The 27,899-nt window shown below is 38.8% G+C and overlaps 4 protein-coding genes across 5 annotated transcripts; all 4 read right to left on the bottom strand.

Moving 5' to 3' along the window:
* Positions 1-145: 145 nt before the first annotated feature.
* fbp2 (fructose-1,6-bisphosphatase 2) lies at positions 146-27,846 on the bottom strand. The gene is made up of 7 exons (XM_042422023.1): positions 27,600-27,846; positions 26,214-26,376; positions 11,365-11,457; positions 9,945-10,085; positions 8,719-8,856; positions 2,798-2,917; positions 146-654 (listed from the first exon to the last, which is right to left on the bottom strand). Exons 1-7 carry the CDS (start codon positions 27,770-27,772, stop codon positions 469-471), a joined length of 1,014 nt encoding a protein of 337 aa, XP_042277957.1. The 5' UTR covers positions 27,773-27,846; the 3' UTR covers positions 146-468.
* On the bottom strand, positions 13,150-15,128 carry LOC121904334 (zinc-binding protein A33-like). The gene has a single exon (XM_042422019.1). The coding sequence runs from the start codon at positions 14,855-14,857 to the stop codon at positions 13,409-13,411; it is 1,449 nt and encodes a 482-aa protein (XP_042277953.1). The 5' UTR covers positions 14,858-15,128; the 3' UTR covers positions 13,150-13,408.
* LOC121904337 (nuclear factor 7, brain-like) lies at positions 16,686-18,687 on the bottom strand. The gene has a single exon (XM_042422022.1). It carries the CDS (start codon positions 18,123-18,125, stop codon positions 16,755-16,757), a length of 1,371 nt encoding a protein of 456 aa, XP_042277956.1. The 5' UTR covers positions 18,126-18,687; the 3' UTR covers positions 16,686-16,754.
* Positions 19,871-21,568, bottom strand: LOC121904335 (nuclear factor 7, brain-like). 2 transcript variants are annotated; one of them, XM_042422021.1, is made up of 2 exons: positions 21,303-21,568; positions 19,871-21,254 (listed from the first exon to the last, which is right to left on the bottom strand). In XM_042422021.1, exons 1-2 carry the CDS (start codon positions 21,419-21,421, stop codon positions 19,997-19,999), a joined length of 1,377 nt encoding a protein of 458 aa, XP_042277955.1. In that variant the 5' UTR covers positions 21,422-21,568; the 3' UTR covers positions 19,871-19,996. The 2 variants fall into 2 exon arrangements, with proteins under 2 accessions (XP_042277955.1, XP_042277954.1); XM_042422020.1 differs by having other exon boundaries at positions 19,871-21,568.
* Positions 27,847-27,899: the final 53 nt, after the last annotated feature.

The raw sequence follows: 27,899 nt of genomic DNA, 5'->3' as shown, positions 1-27,899 counted from the left end.
AAACTGGATTCTTCCTCTTTCGTCATATTGAAAATGGTCTCAGGTTCAGTGATTCAGCAAATTCAGAAACGTTATGCAGTCCATTTGTCTTCATCTTGGTGTGATGCCTTCAAGACATTTGACTCAACAAAAAAATTACAACCCGTTGTTTTGGAAAAAAATTCTATTTAATGACTTTTAAATGCTGCAGTTCACAAGACGGCCATGATTCAAATGTATGGAAGCCTAGAGAGTTCATATTTTAAAGTATCTTGTTTGGTTTGTTTAGGATCACAAAATACATCAATTATAACATGATCTTGACTTTTTCCCGTAATAATGACGCTAATTAACTGTTTTTTTTCCAAGTATCACAGTGAATAGTTTTGGCAGCTTGTTACGTCAAGATCACAAAACATTTCCTTGTGATGTGCAGATCTGGTTTCTTTCTTTTTGTACAATCGTTAACTGTTCGGAGAAGTCAGACGTTTACGAATGCTTCTTGACAAAGGTCAGGAACTCGTTGACGTCATCGGGAGAGCCGACGATGAAGGGCACCCTGCAGTGGAGGGCGTCGGGCTGGACTTCCAGAACCCTCTGGGTGCCGGTGGTGGCGATGCCTCCCGCCTGCTCGATGACGAAGGCGATGGGGTTGCACTCATACAGCAGCCGCAGCTTTGGGGAGAGATTTTAGAGGAGAAAACCCATCAGTTTTACATTCATTAGGATGTTTTTTAGTAGCACAATTCCTTTTTAACAACTTTGTTCAGCCAGCAGCATGAATCAATCAATCGATCAAACTTTATTTATATATAAAGCACCTTTCATCAACTTCAACTTGCGTGATTTACAAGTGATTAACAAGAAAAATGTCGATATTGTCACGTCCTCTCAGATGCTCTGGAGGCTGTTCCAGCGACTCGGAGAGTAACAGCTGAAAGCAGCATCACTGAAGGTTTTTGTTCTGCTTTGTGGAAGAGCTAAAAGAGAAGAACCGGAGGACCTGAGGGGCCCTCCTGGTTCATAAACCAAAAGCTTTTCTTAGAGGTAGTCTGGTGCAAGGTAAAGTAGTGCCTTACAAACTAATAAAAGACTTTAAAGTAGGTGTAATGTGCGCTCTCCTTACATCTAATGTGCAACGTATTACTGATAGTGTTTGATTTCGCTTCAGCATCAAGACCTCACCACATCTGTACAAGGAAGTCTATCACATGATGATTCTGAGACCTGGTTGTGGACGTTTTGTACATGTGGTTTGCTAAAAATATTTTCTCAAGGTAGCTGAGTTTACACCGTTTCACTTCCTAATAAGAACTGATTGACATATAGGTTAAAAAGAAATATGAAAGTTTTTATGGTTTTTTAAATATAGTCACTGTTTCTCCATTTGGGGGTGTTTCACCTGCAATCGTTGAGGTTTCGAGGTAACATATAATCACTGTTTCTACATACTTGTAATGACAGTGTGAATCAGGTCCAAACTACAGCTTGAAACAGTCAATTAAGCACTGTTGATCATATAATAGGTTTCATAACAACTTTCATACTGTATATCCGGTATGTAACACTAACACAGAGGTCAGTAATGGCACCTGGGTCATTATCAGACGTGCTGTGTGCAGCGTTGAGGTCAAAGGACAAATTATGTGGTGATATGTAAGCTGTGGATCCATCTCAACTACATGCACTTCAAAATGAGTATTTGAATGTTTTGTTTGTGATTTGATAAATTAGTAAAATATTGTTACAGCTGTGAATTATTATTTCCAGGATAAATGGATCACTGAGGTTGTAGTTTATCTTTATGAGCAGCCATGAATGTCCCTGAGCTTTATTTATCACAGGACAAGAAAACACCTCCAATCTCAGGTTGCATTATCACAAGACGGCCAGTATCGTCTGTCATTCGGGGTATGTGTGTCAGTTAAAGGCCAAAAATCAGAGGCTCATAATCAGCAGAGTCACGTTATTCATCTGTCACTGACTGATTGTGAAACAGAGAAAAAAAAAAGGTTAAATAACAGAAGTCTTTGTGAGAGTGAGCTGCTGAGGTCCGTTGTGAAACTTGTGGTCTTCACAGGTGACTCTGCAGCATCTGGCTCATTAACGTACCAGTTTGCGTCACTGGTTCCATACCTGACTTTCTGGTGTATTGGTTAAGGCCGACAAGTTTGACACACAAGTTTTGTTGTTCAAGGCTCATCATTTGTGAGCGTAAGGCAAATTTGTCTACACTAAAATTTACGTCCTGTAAAAACTATACTTTAGAATTCAGAATACCAACTGGTATTTCACCAGTATTCAAAGGAATAGTTCAATAGTTTATGCTTATTTGCTTTCTTGGTGAGAGTTAGATAAAAAAGTTGATACCACTCTCATATTAGTAGAGAAACTATGAAGCTACGGCCAGCAGCCGGCACATAATCCCCCTTAAAACCACATCATGTTGTTTTTACACTCAGGGTTTTGTACGGATTAAACAAAGAAGATATAACGTGTTAATTGGTGATATTTAGAGGAGCTGGAAGGCAGGTTTTGTTACCTCCAGCCAGTCAGGCTACCTGTTTCCCCCCGTTTCCAGTCTTCATGCTAAGCTAACGGCTGCTGGCTGTAGCTTCATATTGACTGTACAGACATGACAGAAGTATCAATTATCTTTTGGCAAGAAAGCAAATTAGCATATGTCAAAGTATGCCTTAAACTATTTAAGGTGGACTGTATAGTTTTTTTGTGAAATCCATAAACCCTGTGTAGAGTTAAGTCTGCTGGCAGTGGTGACGTTTCAGTAGGGTTGCTTGGTGGAGGTGTCAGTGGTTACCTTTCCCTTGGGGCTCTTCTCATTGGCGGGGTACAGGAAGATTCCTCCGTAGCAGATGGTGCGGTGAACATCTGAGACCATAGAGCCGACGTACCGAGCTCCGTAGGGGGCGCCGCCATCCTGCAGGGAGGGAGACCACATTTAAGATATTATTATTATTACTTTTATTCTATTTGCAACAACAAAGACACAGGAACGACATACAGAGAGGAAGGTAGGGGTGGATACAAGTACAGATTAACTGTAGATGCGCAGGGAGAAGATGTGAATGATTGATTTGAAAAGTATTTGTGATATTATTGATATTTGTGCAGCAGTGATAGTAGAAATGAACAAAAGGACAGTCGGCAGAAAATTCAAAAAATGGGCAGATGAATGAGTAGATAAATAAATAAATAGAAACGAATGAGAGGAGAAAGAAATTTCAACGACAATAATAACAACAATAATAATAATGATGATGGAAAAAGCAAGAAAATGCAAAAGTCTTTTTAGCAGTTTGTGTTTGTGTGAGTGTGTTTCCACTTGTATGTCTGCCTCTAAAGAGTGTTTCCTGTTTGTGTTTGCGCATTTGAGATATTCATGCATGGAGTGAGGAATGTTTTTGATAAATGTTGTGTCTCATATTTGCAGCGTGACTGTAGCAACAGTTTCAGCTCATCTCTGTGTTTTATATTCTGCCAAAGACAGAGTTTTCATGGTCCATCAGCCCTTTTACACAGTAGGTCCAAAAACTCCCAACATCCAAGATTTGTGTTTAACTAAACTCACAACTTTTACGTGTTTTACTGTAATTAAGAACAGGAATCCAACACTTTTTTGGTGCCGACTGAAATGTGTCTGCAGCACAGCCTGTTGAAATTTGTCATAAAAACTTGCTGGCATGAAATAATCTGACTTGTAGTCTTGGTTGCTTATTCTTTAATAAGATATTTACAGATTTAAATCATATTAATTTGGCGCTTTTAGACTTTATATTATTTAGACAAAGCTGCTTGTGTGTAGACAACATTTAACATTTGAGAATGTTGGAGGAAAAAAAGTCAAAGTAAAACATTTTTTTAATGTACAGAAACTCTGTATCGTATCAGCGTTAATATTAAAAATGTAAAACCGCACACGGCTCTATTTATAATTCACATTAAGGTGATTCTTCATGTATCAAACACTCCCTGCAGGCTCCACAGTTGACAGTTTGTCTGTATTCAAATCAGTCACAATGGATTCAAACGGTCACAAGTTTTCATGGTGGAGAAAAAAATCAAAACATCCACAGAAAACTCTCCAACCACTAATGCAGCATAATCAACCTGATCTCCTCTGTGCACCCGTCTGCTCAGTTTATTCAAAACTCTAATATGACAAATATATTTGGCTGTACAGAGATTTTTATACTGAAATAAGGCATCAGAGTATCTGTTTACTAGTCGGGTTCATTAAAGTCTTTTCTCCATGTTTCCTTCTCAAGACTGTGTGATAATTGATTGTTTAAGGGCTGTTGTCTAATGTTCTTATCTGAAGTGACTTTTTATAATCGAGACATGCCAATGGCCTCAAGAAAACAGGGTCATTGATTTAAAACACACACACACACACACACACACACACACACACACACACACACACACACACACACACACATACACACATACACTGCAGGCTGTCACTTCTAAACATAGATGTTACATAAAGTGGTCTTGTGTCCTTTAAAGATGTTTTCAAATGTTCAAGGAAAAAAGAATCTTTTAATCATGAAATCCCATAAAAGTTTAGATAATTCTGCAAAGCTCTGCACCAGTTTGGTCTTTTTTAAACACACCGACACTACAGAGGTTGAAGTTTTACTCAAAAACACTTCAAAACTACAAATAGGTTAATGTTGGAGAAAATGCAAACAATGTTAAATCTGTGTTTAATTGGTTTAAAAGACTAAGACAGCATATTCTACAAAGAAATTCAGTGATGGAGCTCTGCTTGTATTGTAATTTATTACTTTTAATCTGTTTCAACAAGTTTTTATTGTTCGATTATGGTAATTTTAAGGTTTAGGTAAGTTTTTACCATTTGTCTCAAGTCTTAAGTACGGTCATACAATATAAACATACTGCTCACCAAATAAAGGCTTGTTTGAAGTCTTGTGTATTAGTTACTGGTTTGCTTATATCGATGGCCGAAGTGCAAAACCTCCTATCTGAAAAATGCACTTTTTTGAGAAAACATTTCAACAACAAGGCAATTCAAAGTGCCTTACATAGAACATAAAAGGCATTAAAACAGAATATAAAAGCAACACAAGTAAAAAGACATATAAAAACTAACTCACCCTAACTCTAACCCTAATCAAAAAGTGTTAAATTTGGAAATAAAAAGCGGCTAAAAAGGGAATAAGACAAGAGAATAAAAGTAACAGTGCAGTGTAACCATACAAACCATACAAATAACCATACAAAGATACCGTAAACAACACCACATAATATAGTATTATAGTCCAAAAACAGTGTGTTATGTATGGAGTATCCTTAACAAATAGTATTCTGCAACAAAAGTGCATTTTTCAGATAGGAGGTTTTGCTTTTCGGCCATCGATATGGACTTGGTTGTTTCAAAGTTTAAAATGGTTTGGAAATCAGAGTGCTTGATAAAGGTGGTATTAGCACATTAATTATTAAGTTTAAATGACTATATACATACAACTGGCCTGACAGGAAGCTCATTTTAAAGTTGCAGCTTAAGCAGATCTACTTTGTTCAGAGATCATGATGTGTTTTGCCGTCATGACCTGCTGGCTGAGGTAAACCTGAACAGCAAACATCAGACAGCTCAAAGTCCATCTGCAGCAGCTGGAAAGTATGTCAGCCTGGTTAAGAAACCGCTTTTATACAAACATGCTAAAACAGGCTGTCCAGAACTTCAAGATCACTGTTTGGATATGAAAAAGTCTGGTTTTAATAATGGTTTGATTTGTGGATGTTATTCAAAGACCTTCTTTAGTGTCACTCACTGACTCTAATGTTCAGCAGACTTAAAGTCTTGTAATAATACAGAGAGGAGGTAGAGTTGCCCTGAAAGTGAGCTCCAGGTTCAGACCGGCACAACGTGATGCAGAGTCATGTGCTTGCTGAGTCACATCCCAGTCATCCTAAATGGAAGGGTGTGTGTGCGTGCATAGTATTTCCTGAAAGCAGACCCCTCTAAAAGTATGCAACACTCACAAACACTCACACACACTCAGAGAAAAAAAAACACATCCAGCTGCCAGCAGATGAGACAGCAGGAAACGTCCTAAAATAAAGGAAGAGAACATGAAAAACAGGGAGCCAGCAGTGAGAAACTGAGAGTTTTCGAGAGGATGATCTGTATGAAAATGATCTTCAGACAAACAAAACATGTCCTTAAAGCTTATAAGCGCTGAGAGAGAAGTCTGAATTACTGATCATGTGTTGTTGCCCTGACTGTTGCACGGTTTGTTTTCCTTCAGGGAGTTTGTAACCTAACAAATGTATTAAGTGCATTAGTATTAGACAGCCATCTAGTGTTAAAATCACCTCTGTTTAAAACATAATGTTCATCATCTGACTTTTCTGGTGAAAATCCAACCCAGAAAAGCAAATGATCTGATTCTACATTAATGTTGAGACTCTGACAGATGGTGAAGGTTCGTGAGGTTATGAAATGATTTGTGTTACAGGATTAAAACTGTGCAAAAGTAGCCAGTATTATTATAATGTCTATTTTTCCTGAGTTTCCAGCTGCAGCTTTTTGTTCCATCAGGTGACTAAATGAAAACTGCTTCGTATTAGACGACACCTGCTTTTGAAAAACTAGCAAAGGTGCTTGATACTTTTTAAAAAAGGATCCCACCTTTACACTTCATCTAAAACTGTCCCATGAGTTTATTCAGCGGGTTTTTGCTATTTCATAACCTTATGCGCATATGACCATGAGTAACATTGTGGTTACCTTTGCATGCTGATGCACTGGGCTGGGTCATAATGATTATGTGAAATGTGGCATGATGATGAGTGTTCAACCAGAGTTGTGTCTAGATATTATTGATAGATGATACAGAGGCAAAAATTTACAGTAGTTCTTGTATATTTTCACAGCTACAATACTACAATTTCTCCAAAATGTAATGACAAGCTGTAAAAGGCTCTGAAACAATAATTATACTAATTATACTAGTATGAAACACTAAAGCTTAAAATTGACTTTGATAAGTGTTTGTTTTTACTTGTTTTGTAGCGCACTTTTAACTGCAATTTATGTATGAAAGCTGCCATATAAGTAAATCTAGTGTTATTTTATCATTTTATGTTAAGGAATATCTTTAATGCCATAAAGGAACACATGGCGACCAGTGTAAGTGAGCGTAGGTGTAAACGGCAGATTTAAACAGTTCGCCGTGTGTATTTAGCCATATTTCTGTGGAAATGTTTGGAACATACTGAACCTTTTGGACAGAGGAGGAGTGATTTATGCTGCAAGAGGGGTTTGAAAAACAGCAAACTTTTAAGAGCCACGTTTGAAGACTACATGCAGTGTTTGATACCCAACATTTAACTTTAAGTGGGGTAATCCTTTAATCTCAAAGTATAGTTGAGGCCTGACTAATTGGCTATTCAATGAAAATAAAAGTTATTACAGATTTTACAGGCTGATTTTGTCTAACTGTAGTCAAGAAGAAACCTCAGAGAAGGATATTATGATATTTCATAAAAGCCCAGTGTATCAGCAATGCATATACGGGTCAGACTGACGCCTGATGACCAAACAAACTCCAGGGTCATCGTTTGTGACTGTGCAAGAGAAATGCTGAGTCTGCACATGAGTTTCCAGATGAGACGCTGCAGTTTCCTGGAGAACAGGATGTTTCCTGCAGCAGCTGCGTTGCCATCCCGCAGCTCAGCTGACCCTGCAGCCGCCACTCGTCCTGCCTGAGCGAGCTGTCACGCTCAACTGACAACTGTCAATCACATGTCTGGGTCAGGATGGTTACTCTTTGTCCTCTCTGCCTGTGGTATCTGCTTTCATAAAGCATCTTTAACATCTTAAACCAAAGTTTTTACCCTGTTGCACTTAGAGATACATAACACATTTCAACTGAAATTGCTCCTTGTTAGTGAGTTTACTACAGTATAGTCACTTTCTGTCTAACTGTAAAATGTAAAATTAACCACTGAAACAACAGTGAAACACTAATAATCAGTTATTGACCTCACTGTCACTCAGTCTACTTGAGCTGCAGCGCACAATATGATTGACCAATCAGATTTTAACCGTTGCAAGTACACATAATAAAAAAACTGAAAAGAAGTAAAATTCTGTATTTTAGCAGAAAAATTAAGGACAAAAACAGTAAAAATGGTAATATAAGCTTCTCTTCTTGAGGTTTAAATCAACTTTAGATTATTTCTGCTATAGATTTATGTACATTTGCTAAACCTACATGTACTCATATATATATATATATATATATATATATATATATATATACTGTGTATCTGTATCTTTATTCTTCTGGATTTTCTTTCTTTTCTATTCATCTCTTGGGTAAGACGCTGTATCATATAACATCATATCATATCATATAACAGAGTGTATTAATGATCAGATCAGAGTATATCTGTGCTACCAAACATGTAAACTCATTTTACCAGAGCAAACGCTTCATCAGGACTCACATAATGAGTTTGAGAGGTCATTGTTGTTTGAAATCCTGCCTCAGGACGGAGCAGAAGTACAACTGTGTGTCAGCAAAACATATTTCTGCTGTGCAGCTTTGGTTCAACGTATCAGATTCAAAACTACAAACGCAAAGTAAAAGAACCTGATCCGCGTCACAACTTTGGCTAAAATTAAACAGGAAGACTTGCATGCGTGTGTCAGAAGTTTGTTTACTCTGGAAGTTGTTTAATTACCTCGGGGTACTTCTTGTGCTTTAGGTACTCGTTGATGGAGGGGTGGAAGTATTTGGCGTAGCCCTCGTTCAGACTGTAGATCTTTCCTTTTGGCTTGATCTTCACATTTTTTTCAGTCAGGATGAACTCGCCAACAGCCTGAGAAAATCAAACATAAAGTTCAGGTGTGACAATCCCAGAAAGAACATAAGACAAGTCTGACACAACTCAGTTTAATCAATTAGGCAGAGAAGTTAAATTTATAATCATAATGGGGTTTAAAAACACATGGAAAAAGGCAGTATATCATACACAACTATAAATCAGGGCAGCAGAAAATGGATTAAATAAATAAAGGCTAAAAAAGGCACTAAGGAATGCAAAAATACTGTATTTGTCTTGTACAAGAGGCCTCATCGTTGCTTTTTCATACTAAATAATCAAATTACTTATTTCAACTCATCAATTCATCAGTTTTGATAGAAAGAAAAACATTTAAAACAACCTACATTTACCTTACGAGCTTGTTATGAAGAAGTCTGAAAAAAATGTTTATTTATTTATTGTATCACAACTATATACTGCCAACCCTACATGTAATGACATTATTGACATCAAGGAGAGCAGGAACAACATTATTCTCATCAGGCCTCAAGACCGCTTTAGTGGTTTTTGAATGGCATGACTGGGAATTAAGAGCACCACGGTCAGGTGTCCTCAGTATTGATGCATAACAACAACAAGATTACTTGCAAATATACACTGAACCTTTTTATCCTATAAAGACTAAAGCTGATTTTCCACCGCCGAAATCCCACGACTGAGAAAAACAATATGATATGTGTAAATCCTTGTGTGAGTTAAAAAACCTTAACTGGGTGCTCAGCTTTGGTCACTTTATACAACATAATGATTTATATTTAATTCCCTATAGAGTTATACAAGGATGGATAAAGTGGCATACATTACACACTTTGTAATGCCAAATAAAAGGGATTTATGTGCGTTTACAGTCTTCTTCCTCCCTGTTTGCACTGTGGAGACGTGCAGGATAATATCTGTTATGTCAGATGAAAGCAGCTACAGGGCAATAAAACCATATAACAGTAAAGAAAAGACAATAAGAGACACAAAGGGAGAGTGTATCTCATCCCTTCTTGTCATTTTACCATCACAGTCTACATTTGACAACCAGAACGCTATTGAAAACTAAAGATATTTAACAGTAGTGACACTGAAGTACTCACAGGGTCCAGCGTGAAGAAGTTGAGGCCGGCGCCGGTGCTGATGGCCACCAGGGTGGCGCTGCCGTACAGGGCGTAGCCCGCACACACGATGTTTTTGCCCTGCTGCAGGGCATCTTTCTCTGTGGGCTCTCCTTCTGTTACCTAAACATCACAACGGGGGGGGGGGGGGGGGTAAACCAACACAGAGCAGAAACATGAACATCGGCGTCCTTCACACTGTTTTCTACAGTTCTGCAGACACCACTGACAGAGGAGAGTCTGCCTTAAGAGATGGATGATTGTATGCAAATACGAAACAGCCATAATGGTTCAATCAAAAGCAATACTGAAGGTGCTGAACTGGACTTTGTAACATAAGTGAAGTTCAGAATTTAATGAAGCTTTCTTACAGTAGATCTATGGAGAAGTGTCTGTTGTACAGGCAATGAGAACACCAATCTATTATCACTAATATATTATTACTTGACATTACAGATGAGGAAATTCAGAGTAAGTATGTAATAAGAAAGAAAAAGTGAGCTATGGTATTGTATTGTATATCCAGCTATACTTGACAACACTGCGTATCAATAAATTCAAGTTCATAATGAAAATATACAAAATGAAGCAAAGCAAAACTACAACTACAAACTACATTTATATACGTATTATGTTTAATATGACTAATATGTAAAACTTACATTTCTTCAATATTTAAAACTTGCCAGGCAAATAAAACAGATTGTGCTTCTACAATTAAACGACTCCCTTTGATTTATTACAAATCTGTATTAGCGGCACAGCGGCGCTATCTTGTGCCCACAATGTGTTACTGCACATTCAAGCTGCATATTTACACTAATATCCAAATATAGAACCATAAAACTCTCCTGAGACTCACATATTCACGTTTTGAAATATTTTATGAATGTAGTTCTGTCTTAATTTTGTTGTTATTCAAAACATAGAATAAGATCAGCTGAACTATATTTGTTTGTTGCTGTTTTTCTCTAAATGTATTTGTTATTTCAAGGCATCCCTACTTCTTTTGCATATAGAACTGTTGAAGTTTAAAAGTAAAATTGCATAAAATCAAACCTGCTTGTTGAAATAAACACATTCAGAGGAGCGAATATTCACAATGATCCATCATCAACAGACAGCATTTCAAACAGTTTACGTAACACTCATCTCAGCACTTAATTCAAACAGATGCCTGTTATGTAAAGTGAAAACAGTTTTGCTGCAGGGGTTTTCTTTACTTTCCTGTTCCTAAATCCTGTTTGTTTACCATGTGTGGAATTTCTTGATGTTGCATAACTTTAAAAATTGGACAAAAAAATCCTTTTACCTTTTTACTCAACAGCAGCGAATATGAAAACATTTTGAAACCAGACTATTGTTTTTAGTGACTGGATGCTTTGTGTGTCTTTGCACTGACCCGTTTGTAGATGGCAAAGATGGTGCCGATAGAAGCCAAACAGTCGATGTTGCTGGAGCCGTCCAGAGGGTCAAAACAGACCACATACTTTCCCTGTGAGAAAATGAAAAAGAAATTACAAGAGGTTATTAAGAATTAAATTAAAGGAACTGTTCTACAAACAACAAATTTGATCAAATATCATCATATTTAATTGCATTATTTCACATTTCATTTGAGAAAATATGAGCAGCACTTGTGCACAGACGGACGGCAGGTTGATGCTTCTAATGTAGCTGCACAATAAGTCGACTTTAGTGTCAAATCTAACAGACAATCCAGTCAGAGACAACAGCAGTTTACCACTGTAGAATAAGAACCAGCTTCCATTATAATTATTGATCAGGGCTGCACAATTATGACTAAACTGATCATCCTGATTACAGTTTGAGATCATGATCATGATGTTGCTGCACAATTATTTTCCTCAGTGATTTGGGAACAAAATGATTCTCCTTCATTCATCTTATATCAGCATCTTAACTGTTTGCAGCCACATTCTTATTGAAATGAAATGCACCAACACCACTAATAAATCATTATTCTACCTGAATGATCAGAGCTGAGTCATGATTGAAAATGATTAATTGTGCAGCCCTACATATAAACTAATGTCTGTCCTCCTCTAGTCTCTTGAGGTCAGTGAGCTCTGCTGCCTTCCTGTCAGCTGTTTAGTCAGATGAAGCTTTACTGAGATAAACTGGAGCCTCTGTGTTCACTCTGAACCTCTGCTATCTTCTTTCTCCAGCCAGTGACTAAGTTGCACTAACAACACTGAGTTGGCTTCTCCTCGTAGGGTGTCTTTCACTCTTTTTTCCCCTGGTCCCTCTGTTTCCAACCTTCTTCAATCATTTCTCTGCAGTTGGCTCTTTCTAGTTTCCCTTTGTCTCTTTTTGTCAGTTTGGGTTTCTTCTGTATAATAATATTAATCCTCTAGTTCTCTGATTCTTCAGATTATTGCTCTGTTCTCTTACGTGCTACACGTGTTTCTCTAACTTCAAGAAAATGTGTTAAGGTGTTATCAATAAAATGACAATTTAAATAGAAACGTGAATGTCTTTCTGTGTTTACAGACACATAAAACTGCAACACAGCTTTGATTTTGATTTTTATTGACAGAAGCAAACCAGGAAATCATTTAACCCTTGTTTTGATCAGGACATTTGTTCACCTGATACAAAACATACAACTTTTTGAATAAATCATAAATCAAAGACACAGTTAATCAGTGTAAATCCTGACATTCATCCAGCACAGACTCACATGTGCTGATGTGTTTCACATCTGAAATGTGAAGTGATGATTAATATAAACACACAGGAACAAACAGCAGCTCCAACTTTATAAATATTCAATAATTAAGAGATAAATGCTGAAACAGAAAGATGAAGGTGATCACTACTAACAACCTTTAAATTCTACAGTTCAACATGAGGGTCAAGGCTTTACAGTCAATCTTCGTTAATACATATTATTAGGAATGAAGATCAATCATTTTTGCTTCGATCTACATAATCTTTACGTCAATATTTGATGGACTTCTTCAATTTTTGGCAATTTTGGGCTGCTGTAATTTAGACTGAACCTTGAAGAAAGAAATGAAAAACTGTCTAACATTAATTTCAGCAAGAATTGTTTAAGTTAAAGTATCAAAAATCAGGAAAGAGATTAATTTTGTTCTCATGGATAAAACTGAATGAACATATAGAAAAGGTTTGACAATCAGTAGATACACATCTGTATGTGAATTATTACATCAGAATTCCCTGTTTGGTCCATTCTCCACAATAAATATGTTTTTTTTCTATTTTAAAAAGAAAACATTGGTAAAAAGTCTGAATGTATTATTACGAATGCATTTCGAGAAAGTTTACTTCACTGAATTACTTGCATAATTAAAACATAAAAGTTAATGTCAAATTCCCAACTCTCACCTATAAAGAACTAACTGATATTGACAAAAATAAATCTGTGGATCTAATTATCCTCCTCAAATCCTAATAAATCACATCTCACAAACCTTCCTGAACATCACAGAAATCTCAGTTTGACAGATTGTGATATCAGTGGTTTTAGCATCACCAGCCTCTCCAATACTGAAATAAGGGAAGAGTTTCTCAGTGAAAGTGTCTCTGTGAGTGTAGATGTGAGTCTTGTCTTCAGGGTCGTAGAAGGACACCTGCCCCCTGTCATAGTCCAGCTGGACTCTGATCCTCTGGAGACTCTTCTTCACTCCGACAGTCTTACCAGCTCCATTAGTGTATTTTCCACTGCGACGCAAAAAACACCAGATTCCATATTTTGGTGAAACACTTCCCTCTCCTTTGTCAACTGACTCTTTAGCCAAACCCACAATCCAGTCAGGATAGTCTCCCACCTCCACCTCCCAGCTGCGTTTCCCTGAGCTGAAGCCCTCAGAGCCCAGAACAGTGATATACTTAGTGTATCTCTCTGGATTATCAGGGAGCTGCTGCTTTGTCTCTTCACATCTCACACTGGTCAGATCATCAGACAGATAGAGATAGGGGTTTGCAGTGTTTGGATCCAGAATGACAGGACTGAAGTGGACCTTCTCCTTCATCTTCTCCCAGACTCTGAAGGACAGGTTGCCCAGGTGTTTGGCCACGTCTATCAGTGCTCCTGAGACCAGCTGTGGATCTGACAGTGAGCGCTGGGCTCTGGCTCTGGTCTGAGTGGGTTTATAACTGCTGAGGAATGGCATGTTGTGTTTCTGCAGGTCTTCTTCAACAGCAGAGATACTGTCTGACAGAGAGGAGATCTGCTCCTGAATCCTCTTCATCTCTCTGCTGATAGTCTTCCCCTTCTGCTCCTCTTCCTCCCTCAGAGCTGCCAGTCTGGACTCCTCTTCCTCTTTCAGGAACTGGTGGAGCTTGTTGAACTCTGCTCTGATCTGCTTCTCTGTGGACAACAGCTGCTTCTTGGAGTGTTCAACCATTTCATTGTATGTTTTCTCCACTTGTTTGTATTTGTTCCTCTTGTCCTGTAGAGACTTTAAGTCAGATTTCAGCTGGTCCTTCAGGTCACTGACTGCTTGCTCTATATGAACCAACTTGTGACTCTGGTGGAGAGAAAACTCACAGACAGGACACACAGCTCTCTGTTCATCCTCACAGAACCAATAAGGGACTTCTGGATGTTTATCACACATCACTTCCTCTTTCTCCTTTTCTTTCTCCGTCTCAGGTGAATCATTATTCTGCGTCTTTGCAAAGGAGTCAGCCAGGTCTTTGAGAGAAAGGTTGATGGATGGATAATCCTTTGATGATTTTCTTTTACAAATGGGACAGTTTTTGTTTTTAGCTTGTTCCCAGAATTTTTGCAGACAGCTTGAACAGAAGCTGTGGTTGCAGGTCAGAGACACAGGATCTCTGAAAGTCTCTGAACACACGTGGCAGTTCAAGAAACTTTCAAAAAGAGCAATTTTCTCAGCCATTTGATCTGATATCCAAACTCTCTTTAAGTTGCAGACTCACCAAATTACAGTCTCCTCAACTTTGTCTGTTCAATCCTCCGAGTGTGTGTTCTTCAGAAGAGATTTCGTCCTGTAATGTAATGGCGTCTGTAGTCTGTTCAACAATGTAAATCTGCTTTCAGTTTCGTTTACTTGTTATGGGTGGAGAGCTGATTGAAATAAAACTGCCATTTGATTGTGTCTCCACCAGATGTTGCTGTTTCTATGTTACAGATGTTAAAGGAATACTCCACCAAAAAACTACTTTATGTTTTAACTGTCAAACACTGAAAGCAACTATGCTTAAAATGTTTATGTGAATGAATGTGAAAATAGTGCTGAAACAATTATAGTTGACTGACAAAACATTAATTCATAACAACTTCATCAACCGTTAAACAGTTAAAGTAATTTATCAAGGAAATGTGTTAAACATTTGCTGGTCTCAGCTTCTTAAATATGAGCTGCTTCTTTTCTTAATTTTGCATCACTGTAAATTGAACATCTTAAGGCTGTTTCTTTTTATATGTGACTGTCTCAAACTTTTACAGTCCGTTATCTTCCAACATGTATCACATGCCCTTTTAATGTCATTCTCTCTCTCTCTCTCTCTCTCTCTCTCTCTCTCTCTCTTGTTTCCTGTCATTTCCTAACTACCAATGTCCAATAAAGGAATAAAATATCCAAAAAACACTAACGTTTTTTTTTTTTTTTACAACTATAGAAAAAAAGGTAACTGTGATCAGCATCATGTTGTTAGCTGTGGCTGTATATCTAATATTAATTTACTGGGTGGCTTTTTTAGTCAATTCTGATTAATTTATGAGTTGTCTGATAGTAACAGTAGTTAAGTGTATCATTCAATATGCAATATTAATTTAACAGATTAATGAGGACTGTGTAGTCATACGTCAAGGCAGCATTCAAGTCTGCTAGAACTTATTTTCAGTTTTATTGTATTCATGACTTAACTTATTACAACAGCTTTGACAAAACATTTCATTATCTTCAGTAGATCTTAAGAAGTTTACGTATGTAGTATATGTTTTGTGTTCTGAATTGCTCCACTAAAAGCAACTAGCTGAATATTTTTGTGTTATTACTGCTACTCTTAATTGACAGCTCACTAACAATCTTTAAAATCCACAGTTCAAAGTGAGGATCAGAGCTTTGCAGTCACTCTTTTATAATACATATTATTAGAAATGAAGGTTGGATGTTTTTGAAGTATTTTTTTTCATTTTATTCAATTGATTATGTTAAATCAATGAATAAAAACATCAACAGATTAAAAGATAATAAAAAATAGTCATTAATGCGCAGCCCAAGCTGATCTACATGATCTTTAGGTCAATATTTGACAGACTTCTTCGATTTTCTTGCAATTTTGGGTCACTGGTATTTAGACTGAACCTTCAGGAAAGAAATGAAAAACTGTGTCTAATTATTTTCTTGAGTTAAAGTATCACAAATTAGGAAGAAGGTTTAGTTTGTTCTCATGGATCAAACTAAATGAAGATATAGAAAAGATTTGAGAGTCAATAGTTATCTGTGTTTCATGATACACATAGTAAATAAATGAGAAATGAATTATTACATCAGAATTCCCTGTTTGGTCCATTCTGCACAGTAAAACATGTTTATTATTTTAAAAACAAAACATTTGTAAAAAAAAAAAAGTCTGAATGTATTATTATTAATGCATCTTGAGAAAGTTTACTTAACTGAATTACTTTAAAAACTTGCATAATTAAAACATAAAAGTTAAAGTCAAATCCGTGACTTTTGACTATAAAGAACTAACTGACAAAAATAAATCTATAGATCTAATTATCCTCCTCAAATCAAATAAATCACATCTCACAAACCTTCCTGAACATCACAGAGAAATCTCAGTTTGACAGATTTTGATATCAGTGGTTTTAGCATCACCAGACTTTCCAATATTGAAATAAGGAAAGAGTTTCTCAGTGAAAGTGTCTCTGTAAGTGCAGATGTGAGTCATGTCTTCAGGGTTGTGGAATGACACCTCCCCCCTGTCATAGTCCAGCTGGACTCTGATCCTCCTCTTCACAGTGACAGTCTTACCAGCTCCATCAATGTATTCTCCACTGTCATGGGATAAACACCAGAATCCATATTCTGGTGAGGCGGGACACTCTCCCTTCCTGTCAGCTGACTCTTTAATCAAACCCATGAGCCAGCTAGGATGGTCTCCCACCTCCACCTCCCAGCTGTGTTTCCCTGAGCTGAAGCCCTCAGAGCCCAGAACAGTGGAATACTTAGTGCATCTCTCTGGATTATCAGGGAGCTGCTGGTTTGTGTCTTCACGTCTCACACTGGTCAGATCATCAGACAGATAGAGACGGGGATGTGCAGTGTTTGGGTCCAGAATGACAGGACTGAGGTGGACCTTCTCCTTCATCTTCTCCCAGACTCTGAAGGACAGGTTGCCCAGGTGTTTGGCCACATCTATCGGTGCTCCTGAGACCAGCTGTGGATCTGACAGTGAGCACTGGTCTCTGGCTCTGGTCTGAGTGGGTTTATAACTGCTGAGGAATGACACGTTGTGTTTCTGCAGGTCTTCTTCAATAGCAGAGATACTGTCTGACAGAGAGGAGATCTGCTCCTGAATCCTCTTCATCTCTCTGCTGATAGTCTTCCCCTTCTGCTCTTCTTCCTCCCTCAGAGCTGCCAGTCTGGACTCCTCTTCCTCTTTCAGGAACTGGTGGAGCTTGTTGAACTCTGCTCTGATCTGCTTCTCTGTGGACAACAGCTGCTTCTTGGAGTGTTCAACCATTTCATTGTATGTTTTCTCCACTTCTTCGTATTTGTCCCTCTTGTCCTGTAGAGACTTTAAGTCAGATTTCAGCTGGTCCTTCAGGTCACTGACTGCTTGTTCTACAGGAACCAACTTGTGACTCTGGTGGAGAGAAAACTCACAGACAGGACACACAGCTCTCTGTTCATCCTCACAGAACCAATACGGGACTTCTGGATGTTTATCACACACCACTTCCTCTTTCTCCTTTTCTTTCTCCGTCTCAGATGAATCATTATTCTGCGTCTTAGCAAAGGAGTCAGCCAGGTCTTTGAGAGAAAGGTTGATGGATGGATAATCCTTTGAGGATTTTTGCAGACAGCTTGAACAGAAGCTGTGGTTGCAGGTCAGAGACACAGGATCTCTGAAAGTCTCTGAACACACGTGGCAGTTTGGGTAACCTTCCAAAAGAGCAGCTTTCTCAGCCATTTGATCTGACAACCAAATTTTCTTTAAGTTGTAGACTCACCAAGTTACAGTCCCTTCAACTTTCTCTGTTCAGTCCTCCGAGTGTGTGTTCTTCAGTAGAGATTTCACTCTGTAATGTCATGGCGTCTGCGCTCTGTTCAACACTGTAAATCTGCTTTCAGTTTCTTTCACCTGCGTCACAGATGAAAATCTTAAAGAAATAAAACTGCCACTTGATTGTGTCTCCACCAGATAGTGCTGTTTCTATGTAACAGATGTTAAAGGAATACTCCACCAAAAACCTACTGAATGTTTTAACTTTCAAACACTGAAAGCGACTATGCTTGAAATGTGTGTTTAAAATAGTGCTGAAACAATTATAGTTGACTGACAAAACATTAATTAACAATAACTTCATCAACCGTTAAACAGTTAAAGTAATTTATCAAGGAAAAGTGTTAAACATTTGCTGGTCTCAGCTTCTTAAATATGAGCTGCTTCTTTTCTTAGTTTTGCATCACTGTAAATTGAACATCTTAAGACTGTTTCTTTTTATATGTGACTGTCTCAAACTTTTACAGTCCATTCTCTTCCAACATGTATCACATGCCCTTTTAATGTCATTCCCTCTCTCTCTCTCTCTTGTTTCCTGTCATTTCCTAACTACCAATGTCCAATAAAGGAATAAAATATCCAAAAAACACTAACATTTTTTTTTTACAACTATAGAAAAAAAGGTAACTGTGATCAGCATCATGTTGTTAGCTGTGGCTGTATATCTAATATTAATTTACTGGGTGGCTTTTTTTAGTCAATTCTGATTAATTTATGAATTGTCTGAAAATAGCAGTAGTCAAGTGTATCATTCAATATGCAATATTAATTTAACAGATATATGAGGACTGTGTAGTCATACGTCAAGGCAGCATTCAAGTCTGCTAGAACTTATTTTCAGTTTTATTGTATTCATGACTTAACTTATTACAACAGCTTTGACAAAACATTTCATGATCTTCAGTAGATCTTAAGAAGTTTCAGAGTGTAGTATCTTATATGTTTTATGTTATGAATTGCTCCACTAAAAACAACCAGCTGAATTTTTTTGTGTTATTACTGCTACTCTTAATTAACAACTCATTAATAATCTTTAAAATCCACAGTTCAATATGAGGATCAGAGCTTTTCAGTCTCTTTTTAATAAATATTATTAGAAATGAAGGTTGGATGTTTTTGAAGTATTTTTTTCATTTTATTTAATTAATCATGTTAAATCAATGAATAAAAACATCAACAGATTAAAAGATATTAAAAAATAGTCATTATGCGCAGCCCAAGCTGTGATCTACATGATCTTTAGGTCAATATTTGACAGACTTCTTCAGTTTTCTTGCAATTTTGGGTCACTGGTATTTAGACTGAACCTTCAGGAAAGAAATGAAAAACTGTGTCTAATTATTTTCTTGAGTTAAAGTATCACAAATTAGGAAGAAGGTTTAGTTTGTTTTTATGGATCAAACTAAATGAAGATATAGAAAAGATTTGAGAGTCAATAGTTATCTGTGTTTCATGATACACATAGTAAATAAATGAGAAATGAATTATTACATCAGAATTCCCTGTTTGGTCCATTCTGCACAGTAAAACATGTTTATTATTTTAAAAACAAAACATTTGTAAAAAAAAAAAAAAAAAAAGTATTATTATTAATGCATTTTGAGAAAGTTTACTTAACTGAATTACTTTAAAAACTTGCATAATTAAAACAAAAAAGTTAACGTCAAATTCATGACTTTTGACTATGAAGAACTAACTGATATTGACCAAAATAAATCTATAGATCTAATTATTCTCCTCAAATCAAATAAATCACATCTCACAAACCTTCCTGAACATCACAGAGAAATCTCAGTTTGACAGATTTTGATATCAGTAGTTTTAGCATCACCAGACTTTCCAATATTGAAATAAGGGAAGAGTTTCTCAGTGAAAGTGTCTCTGTGAGTGTAGATGTGAGTCATGTCTTCAGGGTCGTAGAAGGACACCTCCCCCCTGTCATAGTCTAGTTTGACTCTGATCCTCTGGAGACTCTTCTTCACACTGACAGTCTTATCATCTCCATTAGTGTATTCTCCACTGTCATGGGATAAACACCAGAATCCATATTCTGGTGAAGCACTTCCCTCTCCTTTGTCAACTGACTCTTTAGCCAAACCCACAATCCAGACAGGATGGTCTCCCACCTCCACCTCCCAGCTGTGTTTCCCTGAGCTGAAGCCCTCAGAGCCCAGAACATCGGAATACTCAGTGTTTCTCTCTGGATTATCAGGGAGCTGCTGGTCTGTGTCTCCATGTCTCACACTGATCAGATCATCAGACAGATAGAGCCAGGGAGCTGCAGTGTTTGGATCCAGAATGACAGGACTGAGGTGGACCTTCTCCTTCATCTTCTCCCAGACTCTGAAGGACAGGTTGCCCAGGTGTTTCGCCACATCTATCAGCGCTCCTGAGACCAGCTGTGGATCTGACAGTGAGCACTGGTCTCTGGCTCTGGTCTGAGTGGGTTTATAACTGCTGAGGAATGACACGTTGTGTTTCTGCAGGTCTTCTTCAACAGCAGAGATACTGTCTGACAGAGAGGAGATCTGCTCCTGAATCCTCTTCATCTCTCTGCTGATAGTCTTCCCCTTCTGCTCCTCTTCCTCCCTCAGAGCTGCCAGTCTGGACTCCTCTTCCTCTTTCAGGAACTGGTGGAGCTTGTTGAACTCTGCTCTGATCTTCCTCTCTGTGGACAACAGCTGCTTCTTGGAGTGTTCAACCATTTCATTGTATGTTTTCTCCACTTCTTCGTATTTGTCCCTCTTGTCCTGTAGAGACTTTAAGTCAGATTTCAGCTGGTCCTTCAGGTCACTGACTGCTTGTTCTACAGGAACCAACTTGTGACTCTGGTGGACAGAAAACTCACAGACAGGACACACAGCTCTCTGTTCATCCTCACAGAACCAATAAGGGACTTCTGGATGTTTATGACACACCACTTCCTCTTTCTCCTTTTCTTTCTCCGTCTCAGGTGAATCATTATTCTGCGTCTTTGCAAAGGAGTCAGCCAGGTCTTTGAGAGAAAGGTTGATGGATGGATAATCCTTTGAGGATTTTCTTTTGCAAATGGGACAGTTTTTGTTTTTAGCTTGTTCCCAGAATTTTTGCAGACAGCTTGAACAGAAGCTGTGGTTGCAGGTCAGAGACACAGGATCTCTGAAAGTCTCTGAACACACGTGGCAGTTCAGGTAACCTTCCAAAAGAGCAATTTTCTCAGCCATTTGATCTGATATCCAAATATTCTTTAAGATGTAGACTCACCAAATTACAGTCTCTTCAACTTTCTCTGTTCAATCCTCCGACTGTGTGTTCTTCAGGAGAGTTTTCACTCTGTAATGTAATGGCGTCTGCGGTCTGTTCAACAATGTAAATCTGCTTTCAGTTTCATTTACTTGTTATGGGTGGAGAGCTGATTGAAATAAAACTTCCATTTGATTGTGTCTCCACCAGATGGTGCTGTTTCCATGTTACAGATGTTAAAGGAATACTCCACCAAAAACATACTGTATGTTTTAACTGTCAATCACTGAAAGAACATTAATTCACAACGACTTCATCTACTGTTAAATAATTAAAGTACTTTATCAAGGAAAAGTGCTAAACACTTGCTGGCCCCAACTTTAACATGGTGTTGACAAGCACTTCAAACCAAAACCGGTTGGGACATCAGCTGTTCAGATAGGAGGTCCCCGGTGAGTAACACCATATTTATAACAGTCATATAAATAACCTTTATATGACTGATTATTTAAGAAAAAAACGAGTTTAAAGTCTCACTCAATAGTTCAAATTTCAAATTCAGAGTCTCTTCAACCTTTTTAACATTTTTAACATTTTTTAAAATGTATATTAATCATGATAGACCAGTAACAGGTCCTTTGCAAAAACCCTATAACCCAGTATCAAGCCCTTTCTATAGGTCCAGTCTGTTTGGTGCTTTCACCAGCCTGCTTTTGAAAAGCACTCTATCTTGTGCACTGATCTCATCCCGGATTGACCAGCATATTCTGTGATTGATACGGGAACTTCCTCTCGGTGGTCTCCACCTACCGAAGTCTGGGTATTTCTAAATGCAAGGTAGTTGCTTAAACGGCGACAAGAATGGCCTTACTGGAAATTATGCTCTCCCCCCATTCTCCTCCGTAGTGAACTGCATGTCACCTCCCCAATATGAAGGACTAAAGACTTTAGATTGGTTCTGCAATGCAGGTTTTTTCCACCCAGTTTTAGCAACAAAACCTGGGAGACTGTCCTCAGTCTCTATGAGTGAAGTGTTCAGAGACTGACCTGTGAGTCTAGGTCACCCCTGTAGCACTACCGGTTTCACTATATGGAGATTTGCATCTCCCTCAGCATGTTTCCTGATCTGAGTCAGGTGCTGGCTGGTGACATTCAGGTAGTCAGTTTGATTTATCTATTCAGTGTCCTCTTTGTGCCCTCTGCAGGTTGCAAACTACATGATGTGTATATGCTGTGTCTGTTCTCTTTGGTGGAGCTGTGGCTCTGCTCAATGTGCTGCTGATGGGACATGTCCGGGCCTAGTTCGTACACTACCTTGAGGCTGTATTTCTGGAGTGTCAACATTGTGCTCTAGAGCCTTTTGGGTGCACTGAGGAGAGGCTTGTTAAAGATAGAGATAAGTGGCTTGTGGTCTGTTTCTGCTGTGATCTCCCCTCTCACATACAAATAATTGTGAGAGCGCTAACATGCAAACACGATACTCAGGCATTCCTTTTGGATTTGCGCATAATTTTGTTCTGTTTGTGTTAAACAGAACACAATTAACAGAGCATCCAAGATGCAAACCCAACTAGCTGACTTTCCTGTAGTAGATAGCAGCCAAGTCCTTTCTGGCTTGCATCACTCTGGATGGTGACTGGCTTGGTCACGTCATAATATCTCGGGACTGGGGCTGCTGTGATCAGATGCTTGATTTCCTCAACTGCTGTATCATGCTTATGTAGCTAGTGCTATGTCATGGCCTCGTCTAGTAGTCTGTGTAGCAGCTCATGTACCTCAGAGAGGTGTGGCATGAACTTTGCAAGGTAGGTCACAAACCCTATGAACCGTTGCACTGCCTTGGTGTCTGTGGAGTGGGGCATTTCTTGGATTGCCCTGATTTTTTCTGGGTCTGCCTTGAGTCCCTCTGCTGACAGAATGTGCCCATGGAAATTGAACTCTTTGACCTTGAATCGCAGGTTCTTTAGATTCAGTCTTCCCACAACCAACTATTAGTATGTCGTCTGCAATGGGTTCCACACCACTGAGACCAGCTCTGTGCTGCTATGCTCTATCTTAAGAAGCTCCTTTACAGATGGTGAATTTCATTAAGTCTAGGCGCTCGCTGGTTGAGCTTGACAACAGGGGTCTCTGATTGCTTCTCCCTATCTCCAGTTTGTATGCTTTGACCCTCACAAGTGCTTTGTATCACCAGAGTATTGTACCAACCTGATTTGGCTCAGTAATAGCTTCACTAGAGGTGCCAATCTCCTCTTGTCTTTATCTCTCATCTCTGAGATCCAGCATTCATTCTTAGATTGGTGAACCATTTCTTCCCCTGTCCATGAAATGCTCCTATGCTCTCAGCTGAGTAGATGTGGGCCTTAGTGTTGGTCCCGTCCATGACCTCGTGGGCCACAGTGTCTGCTGTATTCAGTTGTCATGTGGATTGGTTTCCCTTCATGCACATGATTTGCTGTCCACAAAGGCTGCAACCTTTGCCATATGGTAGGCAAAGGTCATGTCCACACCTGCGCATAGTGCTGCAATATTTACACGTTTTACTGTCACTTGCACCCTGCATGTGATTCTGAGGCTTGTCTAGGTGCTCATGCCTGGTTGTAGCTCGCTGCCCGGCTGCTCTTATCCTGATATCTGTCATCTCCGTTGCCCGGAATATTTCTATGGCTGATGTCAGTGTGAGTTCCTTCTCTCTAAACAGGCGGTGCTGCTCATCACTGACACCAAGCACCACTCTGTCTCTTATCAGTTCCTCTGTTGGTTCTTCATACTCACAGGAAGCAGCCTTTTCCCTTAGTCTAGTTACAAATACATTGATAGGTTCACCTTCATCTTGCTTGCAGTTGCTAAAAATGTATCACTCAAATATGACATTCCTCGCTGGCTTAAAATATCTCTCCAATGCATTGAGGATTGCTTCTGTGTCCTTCCCCTGCTCTGCTATAATGTCCAAGTTATACATGTATATATGGTGACATTCGCAGCCCATCACTCTGATTTGTAATTCAATCCCATTGCCAGTGAATAGTATTCAATCTCTGCTCTAAAATTGTCCCAGTTACTTGTGAGATCGGGTGGCAGGATGCTTGATGCCATGATGATCCTATTGGTGTCGGACTAGTTAGCTTGCTGCTAGAATGGTATTTTTCTTTCCTATTATAACTTCTTTTATCTTCTTGCTGGCAACATCACTGATGCCACAGTGGAGCACTGCAATTTAGCACACATTCATGTTCGGGTCCAGTTACTTTTGATACCATGTTTGTGTAAATAATCACACAAGAGACAGTAGCAGGTGTGAGTATACTGCAGAACTGTATTGCAAGGGACAACCAGAACGTATCACTACAATCACTAATGCCTGCTGGGATGTACCTTTCACACACACAACACTAGAGGGGGGGGGGGGGCTTGGCCCATAAGCAGGGATAACTTAGTAACTTCATGTATGCGCCTCATTATACTTTGTCCATCATCGTCCAAAACGTGTGTTCAACTCTCAGTAAGTTTGCATTGATCCATAACTCCAGCTTTGTGTTATGATATTTGCACACCGAGTGAGGAAACATGTTTTGTAAATGAAAATCCTCGTAAAGTACTCATATTTTCGCTGCCTATGTCCTGTAAGCCAATTTTTTTTCCTAGAATGGTGAAAGTCATGACCCGCCCTACTCTGCCTCTGATTGGCTAGTACTCATTGCCTTCGTTGTTTGGATAGGTTACGTTTAGGCATGAGAAGTGAGATTGGTTGGGGTTAAGGTAAGAATATCAGGGTAAGCTGACCAAAGGCAGAGGAACATGAATTCGCCATTCTGGGGGAAAAAAAATTGCTCCCCATAAACACAACATTAGTATTTGATTGGACAGGACACGTGCAATGCATCTTAGTATATGTAGGCACTGTTGGCACGGCTTCATGACAGGAAAATTCAGAAAAACTCAGCTTTCTCAGTCAATATAGCACACACTGAGGAATTTATCGCTCCAATTGACTACATTAACCATCAACACTGATTGGACATCCAAATAAAAAGTGGCGAATTTTCCCTTTAACTTAATACACCAGCTTTGACAAAACATTTTGTAAGATCTTCAGTAGATCTTAATAAGTTTTAGAGTGTAGTATCATAAATAATTTCTGCTATGAATTGCTCCAATAAAAGCAACCAGCTGAATATTATTTATTACTACTACTCCTAATGAACAGCTCATAAAAGAGTCTCATAGTATATAGATTTCATGAGCTACTCAGAGCAAGCAGTAGCAGTCGTGTCAAAGCTACTAAAAATGTGTTTTTCCATCCCCAAAACTCAATTAGATACTTTTAAACATTAGCCCAGATGTCATGCAGCAGTCGAGAAAGTTCCAGGTAAATGTCAGAAACATGAGGAATTATTAAACTTAACTAGTTCACAATTAGGGATATGAGAAGTGTGCTCATTTGTTCAGAGGTTGTTCATTGTGATGGCTACAACTAACAATACAACAACTAATATGAAGAATTAGTAATAATTTGTAATATAAACATCATCAGATTGCACAGATGTAACTCTGCTAAATCTGAATCTGTATGTGAATTCTTCAAGCTACAACTTCAGACTTTGATTGCATCAAGTGGAAACAAGAGGTAACTTTTCAAACCTTTGAAAGTTTAAAGGACTTCTTTATCCAGAGATCACATAATGTGCTGTCAGTGAAACATGTGTTTGTGTATACCTGGATAACATTCTTGCCCAGTGCAGCTTTAAAATGTAAAAACATCTCAGCACTTACCCTCTTATCTTTGGGAGTGATGATGAGATCCTTGTTCTCCTCAGACACCATGCAGCAGGTGCCGTAGGAGGCCCTCAGCATGTTGATGACCAGGTCGTTGGACAGCACGTCCAGCTTCTTCTGGTCGTCCCCAGTCACGTTCACAGAGCCTGCCATGCCCTGCCTGAGTGGAACAATCAGCGGCCAGACTTCAGTCTCACACACTATACTCAAATGGCAGACAAATTGCTTACATGCAAAAGAAAAGATTCAGCTGTTTGGAGAAACTAGAAGATGTTGGAAGAGACAAAGTGTTTCATGTCAGAGCTTTCATCAGGAGAAGTTAACAAAAGGAAAATTGATCATATTTTTCAAGTTTCCAGTTCAATAAAAATGGCAGCTGTAGTGGACTTGAACCAGTAATCACAGGTCAAAGGTGCATTCTGCTTGTGAGCACCAATTATCTTCATTTGGTTGCAAACAATGTTGGCTTGTGCTTGGTTACATAATTTCAGTGTGTCGACTTAATCATGCCCTATTCTTTAGGAGTTGGCTGGTTTCAGTTAAGAAATGGGAAGATTTATTTTCACTAGATGTGAGCTCAAAAGGTGTTTAATGGTCTTTAAGGGCTGAAACAACTCAGGTTTTTTATTCACCCTGATGTCTTTAAGAGTAGAATATGCGACCCCAAACAAGAGGCTCCACTCAGAAACCAAAATCCTTTAGCCTCAGTGAATTCACATAATTGTCCAGAACATTGGCTGCTCTCCAATTCCAAATCTCTCAACAAAAAAGGGGTTATTGTGCCACTTTTCAACGATCAAAATCGTTGTGCAGTCTCAATTTTGATATTTTATCTCTTGCTAAAACGTCATTGGAAAGCTCCACGTTGTTACATCACTTCTAGATTAGAGTGTTGAAATGCACCTGAATCTTACAAAAAACATTGTCTTGCTCACAATATGGCAGCACAACTTGTACTCAAAGGATTCAATCATATCAAGTCTACTGCCCCCATGTTTGATAAGTGTTGATATCAGAACTGAACTTTGAAATCTTCAACTTATGAACGCAAACAAGAGCCTCAACTCTTGGATCAATCTTGGCTCCTCAGTCTAGTGTAGGAGAGAAGCAAAATGTCAAACATCCACCCTGAGCAAGAATCTCCATGACTGCCATTCTGCAGCTGACCTTGACCTTTAACCTCTCTATGGAAGCGTGCAAGGAACACAAGTCTTATAGTGTTCAATAACATGTCACATTACCTCACAAAAAGATTAAAATTGGCACAACAGCTTTGTTTTGATCATATGTTACTTAATAAAGCAGTTATCTAATGGTGTATACAGTTACTGAACATAATATCACTGATCCCCACTGAGCCTGTTTGAGTATGTCTGTACTTACAGGTGGGCCAGTCCCGCCTTGCGCACAGCAGAAGAAATGGCTTTGATGGACGTCATGGTGGCGTTGATGAGCTGGGTCAGCTCACCAGTCGCTCCCTTAGCCTTCCGGCCCGTCTCCATGACAAACCGGGTCAGGGTCCATACGTCCGTGTCAAATGCAGACTGGTCCGACATTTTGGGTTCTGGTCCCTCCTGGAAGGCTGCAGATCGTGTGTGCACTGGGCAGAGGACGGAGAGTAAGTGGGCGACCTCTTTACCAGCCAAGTCCTTTTCATTGCCAGAGCCATGACAGCAAGCCAGG

This window comes from Thunnus maccoyii, chromosome 9 (assembly GCF_910596095.1).
Source record: "Thunnus maccoyii chromosome 9, fThuMac1.1, whole genome shotgun sequence".
In the NCBI taxonomy this organism is placed as follows: Eukaryota; Metazoa; Chordata; class Actinopteri; order Scombriformes; family Scombridae; genus Thunnus; species Thunnus maccoyii.
Note: the sequence above shows the minus strand (reverse complement) of the source record. Positions and strands in the feature narration are given on the sequence as shown.